We start from the raw sequence: 16,544 nt of genomic DNA, 5'->3' as shown, positions 1-16,544 counted from the left end.
AAATTCCTCTAGTAACATGCTAGAATAAAATTGCTATCTTTATTATGAATACAAACAATTTTAAATTAGATTGTGCTTGTTGTGGGATTAGGATAAGAATATCACTTTTTTTTTTTATTCTAAGAATATCACATTTTTTCGTCAAAAAAAAAGAAGAAAAGAATATCACATTCTGTTAAATAATAAAATGAGAGTATGAGACAGTAGCAACTAGCAACCGCTTTATTTGCTTGTATATAAATATATTTTTGCATAGAATATTGATAGGGCATACACTATTATTTTTAATTCATAATAATTCATTTAACGTAAACTTATAGGAACTAGGAAGTTTAATAAACTTTGTGGAAATTTTGAAGGTATATCAGAAAAAGAAAAAAAAAAAATGTAACTACATAAATCTATGAGGAATATATAATTTGAAGTACATTTAACTAGAAGTAATACTACTCCGGTTTTGCATATAAAGAAGAAAAAAAAACTTTTTAGGTTTATTGAATAAAACATGTGGTTCAAATACATGTTTTATTCAATGAACGTACAAAGTTGCTTTTTTGCTTATATTTAAAATCGGAGGGAGTAAAATGATTTGATGATTGAAGGATAAATATTTATGGTTAAAGTGAGTCAAGCTCGATTGTGATGGCACACACAAAAGTTCAGTTAACCTTTCACGTTGTGGAGTTCTTCTCTGAGATAATAGCGGTGTTTGTCTAGTTAGTTATGTCCACAAATTTGGAACTTGTGATGCACTCCATGCAGAAATGTCGAGCGTGTATCTTAGTATGAATTTGGCTATAAGACAAGAAATTACACACATTCAAGTTGATAGTGACTCAAAGGTGTTAGTCGATATGGTAACAGGAAACTGGACCATTAATGTAAACATTCTTACCTTGGTTCGACGTATTCGTGATCTAAAAAATATGAACTGGTAGGTTCATATCAACCATACTTGGCGTGAAGGAAACAAATCAGCTGATTGGCTAACTAACTTTAGTCTATCTTTAAACTCTTTTGATTTGCATGTTTTGGAGACTCCTCCTAGAGATCTTCATAGACTCTTTTTTTATGACATATCTGGCACTTGCATGTTTCGGAATGTTCCTTTAACTTTATAATTTTTTTTCTCGGAATGCCTTAGAAGAAGCTAGAATGTAAATTATTAATCATACTCCAAAGGAACAACCCCAACCTCTCTGCAAGGAAGATGATCTTGAATAAGACTCATATAATTGATTCCACCTATAAAATATCATTAGTAGAACAAACCTAGACAAGTTCATCTAATACATTAGAGAAAAAAAAAAGAGCAAAAATACCGAGGAAATCATTAAAAATGTCAGGGGATAGCCAATGGTGTAAAAAGTCAATGTTCAGATATAGTGCTCGGAATACTGTCTGACATTTAAGTGACGAACGTGTTAAAATTTCTTAGTTTTTGAATCAGTTGAGATCCCACACTCTACCGAGATTTTTATAACGTCCTATACTTAAGTAGCGGATGTTATAAAATTTCTCATATTTATAACTTTTGTAATATTTTAACTATATATGAAAGTTGTACTTCAAACGTGAGACTTTTTGCTTTATATATGAAAGTTGTCCTTTAAATATGAGACATTTTCTTTATATATGAAAGTTTTACTTTAAATGTGAGACTTTCATTGCACCATTCAGAATTCTTTCCGATACTTAAGTATTAGACGTTATAAAAATGAGATTTTTTTGAGTAAAAAATACCTTACCAAAATTTTTATAATGTCCGCCATTTAATTAGCGGATGTTATAAAAATTTTGGTTACATATCTACTACTTAAATAGCGGAATGGTAAAATAAAAAACTTATAGAACGCGCAAGTAACTGGTAGGATGACAAAAAGAAATCTCTATAAAATTTGGCCCTTATAAGTCAATCCAAATTTCAAAACTTAGCATCCACGAGCCTTTTAACCGCATTTTACTCCTTTGGAAAGAACTAATCAATCTAGATATGTTGTTGTGACTTTTGTCTTTAACATTGTCATTTTTTCAAAAATCTTATTTTTCCTTCGCGATGGGATCCATCATCCATGTGCGATCTTTCTTTCTTTTTTTTTAAATTAATTTTGCCACATATTTATGTTATTTTTCTAAATCTTTTTGCATGTTTTTTTTAATAGACGAAATGGAAAAGTCATTGAAAACTCACACACACAGAATGAAGTGGTCAAGGTTCGAACCCCAATCCTGACGTCCGTCATTAGCTATTTTGGCATTTCTGCCCGTTGAGCTATGATTTGTGTACGATAAAACTTTTTATATGTTGAAGTATATATAGTTTGAACAACATAAATAACTCTAGCATTTGCAAAAATAATTGGACTTTACAGCAGAGAAAAGCCCCCCTCGTTTTTACTAAACAATCTGATTAAATATTTTCGAACACAAATATGAATATTTATTCTAATATTAATTATAAGCAAAAATGAATAAAAGAAAGTTGATGAATCTGACTTAAAAATAGGGTTAAATACTTAAGATCAGAGGGATGATCGTATATCCTAACTGAACCAAACTAAAAACATTCAACGTTTGCAACAAATCGTGGCAACTAATTAACAAATATAGAACGAAGTATTTGTTTGTTTAACTTTTTTTTGTTCATATCATATCCCTCTATGAATTGGACATACATACTAAACCAAGGAATGCAGATTGTCTGCACTCACTAACTCCATGCAATGCAGTCGGAGATTTGTGACTGACCTTATGAGATCCCGAGTTCAATAATAGCATTTTTTTTTTAAAAGTAATCAAAATATGTTTGAAATGTAAACCATTAATATTTATCGTTTGTCGATATTAAATATTTAATATCGACCAACGATCACAATGTCTCTTACAGTGTGCAGGAAATTCGTGTTGCTGAACAAACACGCCAAATTTCATGTTAGTTATGATAGGTGGTTGAGATCATACTCTCCTTTGTTTTATTTCATTACTTAAATCTCTTATCCTAACCACCAAGTGTGATTAGAATTAGATTAGATCATATTTAGCTTGGTTCTATCATAAATTTTGTGTCGCTCCATTTTTCCTATAACTAGAACAATAGTTTATAATTTGTGAAAAAAGTCAATGACTTTATACATTTGAAAAAATGAAATAAGGTAGAAACATAACTTTTGTGCACTATATTTTCATATTGGAGACAATAGCAAAAGTTAACTTTAATCTCATCCATATGATAGTGAAAGCATACCATATTTTGGATCTGTATGCAATAAAAGGGAAGAAGAGATAAAACACTTCCACTATATTACTTGTTCATCAATATGTATATATGATGATTAACTTTGGTTTTGTTTGATTGAGTAAATGAAGCAATTAATCATGAAGTTTTTTTATAGGTAACAAACTTTATTTTATAGAGTCAATATTTTATTTAATTTTGTTACTAATTTCCCCATTTCCTAGCCTTGATAGATTTTGTGAATTAATTGGGAGCTTCTACGGTACATTCGAATAATTTGAATGTACCGGTACATCAGGTCGGTAAATTGATAAATTAGCGATTATTTTTATGAACTAAAAAACTATTAGCCGATTATTGTATTTTAGAAATAATAATTTCACAAGAAAAAACACAATTTTATTGTTTATAAGCATTATACGAATTTTTCTAATATTTGTTTTCTAAAAAATTCAATATTGACTATTATGATGAATAAAAATTCAAAAAATATCGAATTTTATATTTTTGACAGTTTTGATGAAAAATATTTAGTTGCTATAATTATTTTAATGATAAGAGAATTAATTTACTTTAAAAAATATTCATTTACCTATTAATTTAATTATCCAATGTACCGGTACATTAGAAATTAGCATATGTACCATAGAATTTGCCTTAGTATAATTTAGAAATTTTATTGCGGGTAAAATTATTGCTAAAAGAATTATTTTCTTCCACTTTATATGTAACTACATTTTGCTATTATTACAAAAGTTGACAGGAAAATGATCCTCTTTAAATGGCATGACGGTTCAAGAGCATTTAAAATATTTACACCGACACACACACATATCACATGCATACTATGAAATATGTGATTTTAAATTTTCAGTTTAATAGAGATGTATTTACAGTATCGTAAAAAAAAATGTATTGACAGTGTAAATTAGTTGATCATCCAAGACAAACTATTAATTTGTCATGTCATATTAAGAAAGTTGAGTGATGTGGCAGAAAACATGAGGGCTATTGGTTAACGGTGCAAAATTATTTTACACTGTCTGTACATATTACTTTTTCTCTTAAATTTTTGAATTGAAAATAAAATGATAATATGATTTAATTTATATACACCGATTGTGTAAAATTAGTTTACACATGCATCAAATCAAATCATGACATATAGATATTTGAGACTAAATTTTATGAACAAACCTATAAAAGATGAGTGTCAATTGGAAAAATTTGAGTGTCAAAATTAAACCATTAAAACTTGAAGGGCCAAAATCAAACAATTATAAAACTTGGAGGCTTGAAATCAATACTTATAAAACTTGGGAATTGAAATTTATGGGATTAAAATTGAGCAATTGTGTGTCAAAACATATAAAAAATACAGTATAAACAAACGGGTCTTGCTAACGAGTGCCCCCGGGGCACTCTTTAAGCATTCCATTTAAAGAAACTTTTTATTCAAAAAGTTAAACACTACAATTTCCAATGCGTTAACTTTACGCATTCCGATAAAAATTCTATAAAAAGCTTACTATTTAAGGGCTTAAAGAGTGCCTCGGGGGCACTATTTAGCATTTGCCTAAACATAATACTAAGCATCCGAAGGGAAACTTTGGAATTTGAAATGACCAATAAATATTTAACATAATGGCATGCATTTACAATATTTTGGATATGTTTGAATAGAAAGCTTAATCAAGTGTTTATTAGCAAACGCTTAAGTAATTTGATTTCTATAGTCAAAGGCGAAAAATGTTAAAGAGTATTTTTATATATAAGCTTAGTATAAGATTATGAGGCCTAAAGAGATGGGAAAAAAATTGAATAAGAAGTTCATAAGAAAACAGTTCCTGTTTAGTGAGAAAGAGAGATGGAAAAAAGAAAGCAAGAGAGATGCCATATTACAACGTATAATCCATAAACAGCACATGGAAATTAAAGTTACACATTAATTAAAGGTAAAGTATAACCTATATTTACTCAGTCTCAACAGAGTTCACTCACTTAGCACTAAAAATCAACAACTCAAATATGAAAAATATAAACACAATACTCTCACAAAGGGAAACTTTTGGAATTTGAAATAAACAATGAATATATTAAAATACAGCTCTACATGTTCTTCTTTCCAAGCCATGCATTCAGATACGTTCTGTAAGAGGGGAAACTACCAAAATATCTTCTAACAGCGCCAGTCTTCCAACACGGCCAAATGGGTCGGTTTGGTCTGAGAGCAAGTTTCATATCCCAAAGAAAAAAGTTGAAATGTATACTTTACCAAGATTGAGAGGCAGTTAAGATCACAAGCCCACTTTTCTTAAGACCACAAGGAACTCAATTTGGATGCAAGCTTGGCACTCTTGTAGTCGTCCCGAAGTTGAATAAATCTGGAGATCACATAGGAATGAACATTTTATCAGCAAACAAGATCAACAACATTCAATTATTTCTTTATTTGCAGGGGAGGGTTGTCTTGTGAGTAATGAAAATCCTAACTGAGATTTAATTAGAGTGCAGATTAGTCTCATGTCCAGTGTAATTATACCTTTGTGCATCTTTCCGAATGCTGGGTGTGCCCTCAAACAAAGTTGCAAGGCTCTCAGGAGCAACAATAAATACATTGGCCATTCTACAGAAAATGTTCAGAATCAGTTTGTATATAATGGAAGGCAAAGGCTAAAACTCAGTTTTTAAATATGTTGTTCAGCTTACATGCCCAACAATTCAAATTTCTCGTCAACAGAAGGAGCATTGAAACTGCGTACAAACTCTCCATACTCAGTAATGTCACGCTTCAGCCGCAATCCCCCACTACAAAAGGTTTCATAAACATACAACAGTCAGCACAGCAACTGAAAAATTGAGGACAAAAACACCTCCCTTGCAAGTTACAACTTACACACACAAAGGAAAATCAGTTTGCGACTAGAATGTTAACAACTTTTTCCAGGTCAACACAGTGTATTATTGTGGTGTGTAATATGAAAGAACCAGGGAAAATACCTTGGATTGAAAGTATATTTCTGCCAATGGGTTAGCAAAACCTTGTGCAAGCGATTTCCCTGAAATGACAGATTAACTATGTTATTATGATAGAAATTAGGATAACAAACTGAAAATAGCACTATTTATCATAAGTTCATAACCATCTCAAAACCCTAAGAAATAATCATGCCGTATGATTAGTATCTATAATTTAACATTAAACTGGTAATAAAACTAACAAAGTACACCATGATGATTATTCAGTACAAGTCAGATCACTTGATGGAACTATGGAAGTGTAAAACATGTATTGGAACCAATGCACAGTTAGCTTAATCAAAAGGCTATCTTAACTGAGTTGATTTTCATTTAATAGTTTTGGTGCAATGTGTCTTGTTCATACATTTCAAACAAATATGCTCAATCCAAGATCCAGTAATTTTCTTGAATCTTAACAATTTGATTTGTTAAGAAAACATCAAACAATATATAGTCAATGATCAGAAATAAAACACCATACCAATTCAGACAAAAATGCTTGTTTGTTAAGACCTTCTAAAGCAGTGAATGCAGACTCCAGCACCCGCGAAAGATAAGCCACAACCCTGACAAGGAAACCCAGTATAGTGGTTAGGAACTAATAATACTATAAAGATCAAATAGATATAGCAGAAATGACAATCTTAGAATTTTGGGTTGGGCATAACTCAACCTTACAAAACCAGTTTGTAAGGTGAGGACTGCCTCTACTTATAAACTCATGTTCATGCTTTATCTCATCAAATGTGAGACTCTTAACAATGTTAATATCACTTCAAGGCATCATCTGATATGAAAATAAATCATCCCCAAGTCACATATGATACATAAGATTAATCTTGGTCCTTAAACAGCAACGAGATCGGTACTCATGATAATCTATATAGCCCTGCTTTAAAAACTTGATTAGAAGGAAAATCAGGAGCCGATATTTTATCCAGGCTGGCCATTCATCTAAAACCAGAAGCTTAGAAACCAGTGAACCGGAGCTATATATATATATATATATATATATATATATATATATATATATATATATATATATATATATATATATATATATATATATATATATATATATATATATATATATATATTGGGTGTTTTATTCTACAGATTGAAACCTATTATATATTTCTTTTTAGTTTACACAAAAAAAAAAAAAAAAAAACAATTTGATCTCCAATCCTTGGATATTTCCGTTGTTTTGAACACACAAAATATAGGATCTTTCCTTTTCTTGGTTCAAAGATCAACCCAGTTTTCAAAAACACTGCTATGTCAAAATACACATCGAGAATGAAATCATAAAATTTTAAATATTCAAAAGTAAAAACAACTAAGTTCACATCCATGCGATATACTCCCTCTGCTCCTTTTTATAAGAGACACTGGCTCAACAAAAGTTGATGTATTTGGCCTAAATACGTCAACTTTTGTTGACCCAGTTGTCTCTTATAAAAAGGACCAGAGGTAGTATAAATTATAGAAAACATAATTGTCATCATTTTTAATGCTAGTTTCAACTATTCCAGTCTCGGCAACCTTGTGCAGGCAGTAGTTGGCCGGTGGTCAGGAACCATTCCATCATCATTTGTTTTGTAATCTGTAGCCTTTTGCTCAGCTGAAAGCAATCGCTCTACCTGCAAAGGGGTTTATTGTGGAATACATTAGGAACTAAGACTTTTATATATAAAAGTACATGAGAAATATCCAGACTAAATTTATTATACGGATAAATTATGCTATGCAAAGACAGGGTAGCCATTAGGAGTGGGTGGATAGTGTGTAGTCTCATGATAGAAGTTTTACAATAAGTAATTGAACACTGGATATCACTCGCCATATTACAGTACCAACTGACCTCAGCCATGACGGTTTCAATACATTGTTGTAGTCCTTTATAAGCAGCAGCCTCTGCACTGGACATTGCTGTAGCCATTTCTTCACAAGCAGCAGCATGTGCACCATCCACAGGAAGCAAAAGCCTAGATATTGAATTGGCAAAGTACTGTAGAGAAGAATTCATATTTGTTATGAGGTTTTATTTATGTTTATGGTCAAAAAAAATATTAAAAATCATTAATACTCATCATACTTGTTGAATAATAGCTACACTGCTTCCCGAACGTTGTACAGCAACCATGAAAGATCTAAAACTGCTTTCACCAGCTGCAGCTGCAGCCTCCGCCTGCATATCAACAAGTAAATCTCCATTATGTTTGGCTTAATGTCCTTTAATTTCATACTACACAGAACTTGAACAACAACATGCAAAAAAAGTCATGTAATTACAGCAGATGCGGCTGCAGCAGCCACCCTACGGCTAACACTAGTACCCAGCACAAATCTTTCCCTCAAATTAGCTGCTTCAGTCAAACCGTCTCTAGCCCGTTCAAGACCGTCTGCTATATATTGACTAACCTGTAAAATATATCATGAATGACCCCAGAAGAATGAGCTCCTGCCCACTAAATGTATCAAATATCTGAATGGTGACAAAATGTGAAATGTACTTACTTGGTCTAGGAGGCAAGTGAACACTGCTTTTACATGGGTAGCCAGTGTAGCAGCCTGTAAAGCAAAAGTAGTTTTAAATTATAATTGCACTTACCAAGGATTAATTTATCAAATTCAGAAAAAATATTAGCATCTTAATTACCAAAAAGTTTGTAAGTGCCGGAGACACATAGGAATATAAAGGACTGATGAATTCTTTATGATACATTTTGATGATACTATAACACACAAACTTAGATAAATGTTTTATTGACATTAAATGGATTTAATATAATTAATCTGTTCACTAGCTAAAACTGAATTGAAAGAGACAACGGAGGATGGAAGAAAAATAAAACTTGCTGAAGCTTATATCTGATAAAGTAAACTTCATATATCATGTTTCTTACATCCAGGCAGTTACACTTCTAATCCAACTAAACAAAACCTACTGAACAGAAAGTGCTTATTGAAGTTACCCAAAGCAACAACTATAATGCAAAGGATTCTTCATAGATAAAATGCCTTCCCGAATTCCAATCGTAGAAGAATTTTTTTTCGGTCAAGTAATCGTGGAAGAATTTACCTGGGAAGAAAAGAGATTACATCTTGTGATTGCTTCTTCATTCCAACGCACAAACTCTGTTACAACAGTGACAGATATTTGCTGCTGAGAAGAAGCTACTGTAGCACCCTTTGTGCGCCCAACTGTACCAGATGAATCAGAAATCTGACTTTCAGCACGTAATTCTTCCATCTGCATTGCACTTATCCACATAAAGGTTTTTGAAACCAAATCCAATTTGGAACGAGGGAAAATTTTACACAATTGCATACCTTCACTTTATATAATTGTCTAAGAGCTGCCTGCTCATATTCAGGATATTCATCCTTGTGATTTGAAAACAGGGACTCTGTCAGGCCTGAAATGTACAGAATAAAACATGTCAAACATCGGTGCTAATTTATGAGATGGTGAGAGAATATAAAACTAAAAAAGTTAAAATGAGGCAAGAATAGAGCTTTTGGGATCCGCAGATTAAATATAATATTTTCCATTGAGCTAATATAATAATTAAACTTCTATGTTTTACCATTAAAAATACTTGATAAAAATAAATTTATTGCCAGAGCAAGCTGTTAAGTGTGAAACTGAGATTAAAAATGATAATCAGTTTTTATAATCATATTAGTAACTACTCCCTCCGTCCATAATCTTGGTCTTTTTGGCTTTTTATTTTTTATCTCAAAACTTTGGTTCTAATTCATGTTTTTGGTTTTTGTAAGGATGCAAAAGGAAAAAAGCCAGAATCATTGTATCACTACAAAAACAAAACCTTTTTTGAATACTCAAGTATTGTCATAAAATACGTCTAATGGGAAGATAAATGATTCCTTCTAGTACCATTTGCATCTATGTTCTAAACCACTATTCCTTTTAGAGATGAGTTCATCAAAATCAGGCACATTCAAAGTCAATTCATTACCCTCAACATCCAAATCACCGCATCCTACAGTTCGGAGATCTCTGGCAAGTTCTTGGGTCTTCTCATACGCCACTGCTAGCATTCGAAGATACTGCAGCCTCAAACCAAATGCAAATTACATAGAGATCAGCCTGCGGTCTAAACTAGCACTTGGATGATAGTAATGAAGTCAGATGGTTAATTATACTCACGAATAGGAGCCCACCTTCCTCCATGGAAGGTAAATTTACAAGAGATGGTTTAACTAATAGTTTGTCCAAAATGGCGGTGACTCGCTGCTCTAAAACTCGCTGCATCCAGAATAACAATAAAAAATTACAAGTTCATTTTTATGAAAGCACCAAATGAAACTACCTATTCAAAGTCACAATACTCAGTGAGGATCATTTTATGGTACCTGAACTAAAATTGACATAACTTCACTCGGTGAAGGGAATACAGCAGTGATTGTTGCAGCCTCTTTACGAACAGTATCTGCAACAAATTACCTGTCATTGCTGATTCTTTTACGAAAATAATCGCTTCACTAAGAGAAGAAAGTATCCTTCGAACCTGTGATTTCTTTGTACAAGGAGGAAAGCCCACGAGCAACATTATTAGGGCTAGTTTGTGCAGCCTGGTCACCAAGAACAAGCCTCGTGTCTGCATTCATTACTTCCACGTCAATAAACATTGGACGTGTTGCCACATAATGTTGCATGGCACTTGTGCCCCTGTTGAACTGTATTGCAGACAGCAATTTAGTTAAATAGATGCACTTATTTATCAAATCAAATATTAAACATTTGATACATTTTTAAAAGCATTTGTTTTATCTCCATTATTATAAGCAAGTGAGCAGCATATACTGCAAGCATGGGAAGCAAAGGAGAGACATTCCAAACCACAACATTGTACAAATCATAAACCAAAGTCAGGGTTCTATTTAAAGAGTGCTCCATGACAAATGTGATTTGAATATGTATGCAGAACCATGAATACAACACTAATTCTATGCAATATTGACAAATTCACAAAAAAAAAATTATAACAAGCAATGGACATATATTATTAGGGATGGAGTAGCAGGCGGCAGGAGAGGGGTAATCAGTTATAACAAATGTTATTACCTGAGATAAAATTTTGGCACATTCTGCCATTGTGGTCAATTCTCTTTTCTGCGACGCTGCATCGAACCGAGAAAGCAGTCTATTCTCCAGTTCTGCAGAAATGGTTAAAGGGTTATGAAACTTTTATTGCTAGAGAAACCTAAAAGTCAGACTTTATCATTCATGGACTGCTGCAAAATATTTTGGTCTTACCCATATGTAAAAAGGACAGTTACTCTAAAAGGATCTATTTATTCTTATGTTCTTAAAGAGCAGAGAGAGGTACAAGACTGACCGTGGGCCTTGGTATAAAGGAAAGGTGCAATTGAGCTAACTATTGATATGTCTTCTAGGCTAGAGAGAGAGAGGGATAGTAAATAAAATTTTCTATATAATTCAATTCCTCAATATTCTTTGTATTTGATCACACATTCCTCAATATTATTTGTATTTGGATCACACCATATTTACGAAAGACCAGAGGCAATAGACAAACATGTCCTTCAAAATTAGATATTTGCATTTCAATAGAAAAAAAACACAGAGAATGGATAAAAGCAGAACACAAGCTCAATGAACTCCTTAAGGGAAAATTTTCAAACATTACCTCAGTGTTGTTTAGTAAAGTTAAATTGTATTGTTTGTTTTTGTAAGTTGTATGGAATACAGTGCATGCAAAAGACCATAGAGATACATGTGTGATCAACAACAAACCTATTTAGTTTCCCTATAGCAAGAGCCTACTTAATAAGTACTGAAATCTGTCTACGTCATTGATAAGTCAAATTGTCTATGAAATTTCACCTTGACAAAGTTGATCATCTTTTGGAGGATCACAAAAATCTTAGATCCTGAATCATGTACCTTGTCATTAATGTAATTCTTGTGGATGGACAACATTATAAGTTCATAACAGTTTTAACAGGAAATATGTATAACCTTTGTTCCCTTAATTATTCAGTTTGACTGAATAAACATAAAAAATTCATGCGGACTATATTTCTTCATTTTTAATGGAAAGTTAATTTGTACAAGATTTTTCGTAAAATACTGACCATTACAGTAATCCTGTAAATTAGCAACTGCAACTTCTAATCCCCGGCTAGCATTTGCATTTCCCACTGCAGATGGGACATTTATACCATGTCTTCCAATATCTTCTTCAGCAAATGACCCTGAAATTAAAAGAATTGACTCAGCACTGGCATAATTTGGCCAAAGCATTATAAAATTTAAGAGATCTCTTGATACTTACGCAATTTTTGGGCAATTGAAGCAGCCTCAGCAACACGGCTATCATCAGAAAAAAGAGGAGAAAGCTCCATCAGATCACCAGGGCTGCTATTGAACTCCATTAAGTACTGCAGAAATTAATCAACCATAAAGGTAAATTTTCCAACATGAATGATGGTATAAACCAAATGAGTTGGCTGGTTTGTACTTTTATCAGCTCAATAGTTTGACTGGCAGTTTCTCGCTGAGCATCTGCACTCTGGCAAGAAAGAATAAAATTGCAAATGAGATTATATTTCAAACACAAAGGAAAGGAGTAATCAACTTATCAATAAAGCATCATAATACAAGTAAATGTGAGATCACAGTTCCTCTATCAAACACAGATGAAGGGTGGAAGAACTCTAATCCCTACCTGGAGATGATCTCCTATCTTTGCAGCTGTCTGACCAACACTTGAAATACGTGAATCCAACCTCGCAAAGCTTTCAAACAACCCATCTACACCTTTCTCCAGCTGAAAAGGAAACAGAAGCATATATTTAAAAAATCATTCCAATTCAAAAATCCCAAAATATCAATCCCTGTTTACATAACATGTTTTAGAACGCCCCGATTCTTCTAAAGAGGAATTGTAGCAACAACTCTTTTCAACAAAGTTTCTATTATAGGTCCGTTCAAAAGGTGATCAAATTACGAGGAAACTGAATAACGAGACTGATAAAAAGTGTGTTACTAACAATTTTCATCCCCAGAAATAGAAAGAAAACAAAACTCAAATGGGAGACCTATCCAATCCAATCCAATGTATTATAAAAGGAAAACAAGTTTTCAAACATCATGAGGGTAACAAAATTCTTTCCTTTTATATTTCATAACATTTAAAACCAAAAACACTTGCAAATTTCAATATAATAACACAAACAAAATAGTTCATAAACAAACCTCAGCTAGTGTCCTCCGATGCTTAGTGTCTTGAACAGAAACATCTTTCTTAAGATTATGTAGTCTCCCATCAATCTTCCATCCAAAAAAACAAAAATAACATTAACACAATATAATCAATACATCAACCCAATGTTCTCAAATAGCCCTAAAGCGTTTGCAAAACAAACAGCTATCTTCTCCAATCTGCGATTTATTACAAAGTGTTGTCAAATACTCCCTCCAGTCCTTATTATAAGGGGGGAAAAATCATTCTTTAGGTTCATTGAATAACTTATGTATCTGGTCCATATTCAAACCTAAAAATGAATTTTTTTTTTCTTATAGGAATTTTTTGTCCTCACTGAACCACATTACAACTTTTTGTCCACAGTACAACTATAAAAAATACGAAAAATACTCGTTTTATTTTTTAATATAAAAATATTATCACCCTATATCTCTCCGGTACAATTTTGTCATGTCCTGTATTATCTTGTTACTGTTCTGTCCGGTTACGAATCAAACACACCCTTTAGGTTTATTGAATAATTGATGTATCTAACCTATATTCGAACCTAAAAATGTTTTTTTTCCTACTTATAATAGGAACAAGAGGGAGTAGCAGCTACAGAAGCACTACAATAGCAACTTAGCATAGCAGAATTTGAACAGACGACTATTCTCTGCAATCTACAGTAAACAACATTGCATCAACCTAAATCACCAAATTAAAATTTCCACACAGAAATTTCTAGATAATTGAAAGAGGAAGCAAAAAAAAAACCTGTTTACGTAGCTCAATCAATTCCTTAGAAGAATCCTTGAACAAAGACAAGAGCTTTTCAACTTCAGGAAACAAAGGATTGGTAGCTTGCGAGAATTTATTCACATTAGGTTGAGAATCAGCACCTTCCGCTTCAAGGTCTTCTAATTTGAACGACGGAAGAAGATCGTTCACCAAATTCCCAAACAAAGCATCGAACGAGAAATCTCCCTAACATAATCGAATTTCATTTCATTGCATTGCATAACATTTTTGAAATTTGCGAAAACGAAATTGAAGAATTGAAAGAGTGAAAGTGTGAATGAACGAACCTTGAAGTCATCGACGTCGAGAATGAGAGGGAAAGAAGTAGTGGATGTAGCGGGTTTGGTGGTTTTGACATCGGTTTTGGTTGCATCTCTGGGTTCTCTCATGACGGTGCGATGGTGGTGGTGGTGGTTGAGGCGACGGTGGCGATTTTCCGATCTAGCGGAGATTATGAGGAGTTGTTGAAAGCGATCTTGTTCGGTTGTATCGTTGTGGCGCGTTTGGATGGAAACTAAAACTGTAAAAGTGAAAATTGAAATTAAAAAAATGAAAAATACGCGTTTGAGTGAAAGTGGACGAAGAACACAACCACTGTGGAAGAACCGAAGAAGCAATATTCTTAAAATTTTATTTATCTTCAATTTTCTTACAAGACTATTTTTTTCTACCAAATATCACTAAAACTCATGCACAAGTCAGCTTATAATAGTTTATTATACCGGTTTATAAGCTTGTTTTATAAAATTAGAGGTGTTTGGAAATAAACTTTTTTTACTAACTTATAATTTTTTACCTTTTATTCCAATTTTAACATTATTATTTAATACAAGTGCACAGAATCGCAACCAAGTAATAAAGTAATAAGTTATCGTTCTCCACGGGGATTGTGCCAAAATTACTAGTTTCGCTTAGGAATTAGATAGTTTTGCATTCGCTTTGTTTGTTTAGAGATAGTTGTGCGGGTAAAAGTAAATAGCAGGAAAGTAAATGACTAGAAAAGTAAAATGGTGTGTGTCTGTCCATGCGGGGTGGTTAAGTGTTTTCGAATCTCTCACTTACTCTTACTTGATGGTTAATTTCCTTTGTTCCCCTCTCTTAGGATTAGTCTTTATAAAATAGGTTCAGGAGTACTCTTCGCCTATTTCTATTAAAAACTGGTTAGAGCCTAGTTTAGGTTACCTCTACTGCTTATATGTATCATCGCCCCATTCGGTTCCACTTTTTCGTAGTAACTTATACTTAGGTATCCTTACCCTTAAGGCTCAATTGCTTCGCAAAGTTGTCATGTGTGCCTCAACTAGTCCTCACCCTAACTTCCGGTATAATTTATCGTTCTTGACTTAGCTTTAATCATACACTAAAACATCATATAATTGACTGTCATCACTACTCACTCACATAAATACATATACTTTTATGTCATTTTATGATTACAAAAGCTACCGTAGTTTTACGGCTATCAGCTTGTTTATAGTTTATGTTTATAGTTTAAGTTTACCAAATAGTCATATTGACTCTAATAATACTTGTGGACACTTTTTTTTTATAGGAGGGATATATATATATATATATATGATGCGTTTGGATTTACTTATTTTTTAGTTAATGCGAAATAAATAAATAAATAAACTTTTATGCAATATTATAAGTTTTTTAAATAACTTATATAAACAATTTTTACTAATAGAAGCTTATAAATTAACATAAAATTTTATTTATTTGCATTAATTATTTTCATAAGTTAAAAAATAAGTCAAATACAAACGAGCCCATAATAGGAGAGTTTTTTTTTTGTTGACATCGTTGATTTGTTAAAAACAAAAAATAAATGTTTTTGAATAGCTTGATTGAGTTTTTTAAAAATTAGTTGACACGATAATGATATTAAGTTTTTGGATAATGGTATTAAGTTATTGGACAGATGATGCTTCAATCATATAACTCATTCCCTATAAAAAAAAATTATATATATATATATATATATATATATATATATATATATATATATATATATATATAGGGGACACTTCAAGTGAGAGGAGTGCTTTATTGTAAGAGATGAGAGGATATAATATCAACTGTTGGATCAAAATATACGGTCAAGATTAAATTCAAGATAAAAAGGCACAACACATGTGATCTCTTTTTGATTTCCTTCTTCTTTCATTCCTTCCCCGTCTCTTCCGATTTCCCCCTTCTCTTCCAATTACTAATTGTTTGAAACTGCCTTCCACCTCAAACTT

The 16,544-nt window shown here is 32.4% G+C and overlaps 1 protein-coding gene across 1 annotated transcript; it reads right to left on the bottom strand.

Annotated features, from left to right (window-relative positions):
• Window positions 1–5,068: 5,068 nt before the first annotated feature.
• Window positions 5,069–14,971, bottom strand: LOC123883121 (exocyst complex component SEC10b-like). Its single transcript, XM_045931846.1, has 24 exons — window positions 14,586–14,971; window positions 14,275–14,484; window positions 13,509–13,583; window positions 12,979–13,080; window positions 12,772–12,822; window positions 12,586–12,691; window positions 12,386–12,505; window positions 11,352–11,443; window positions 10,795–10,963; window positions 10,640–10,716; window positions 10,434–10,532; window positions 10,243–10,333; window positions 9,593–9,678; window positions 9,342–9,512; window positions 8,777–8,830; window positions 8,552–8,680; window positions 8,355–8,447; window positions 8,121–8,267; window positions 7,802–7,899; window positions 6,738–6,822; window positions 6,236–6,294; window positions 5,945–6,043; window positions 5,778–5,861; window positions 5,069–5,619 (listed from the first exon to the last, which is right to left on the bottom strand). The coding sequence occupies exons 1-24, from the start codon at window positions 14,685–14,687 to the stop codon at window positions 5,550–5,552; spliced, it is 2,469 nt and encodes an 822-aa protein (XP_045787802.1). The 5' UTR covers window positions 14,688–14,971; the 3' UTR covers window positions 5,069–5,549.
• Window positions 14,972–16,544: the final 1,573 nt, after the last annotated feature.

The sequence above is a fragment of the Trifolium pratense genome, linkage group LG5 (assembly GCF_020283565.1).
Source record: "Trifolium pratense cultivar HEN17-A07 linkage group LG5, ARS_RC_1.1, whole genome shotgun sequence".
Classification (NCBI taxonomy): domain Eukaryota; kingdom Viridiplantae; phylum Streptophyta; class Magnoliopsida; order Fabales; family Fabaceae; genus Trifolium; species Trifolium pratense.
This window is presented reverse-complemented; position numbering and strand designations above follow the sequence as displayed.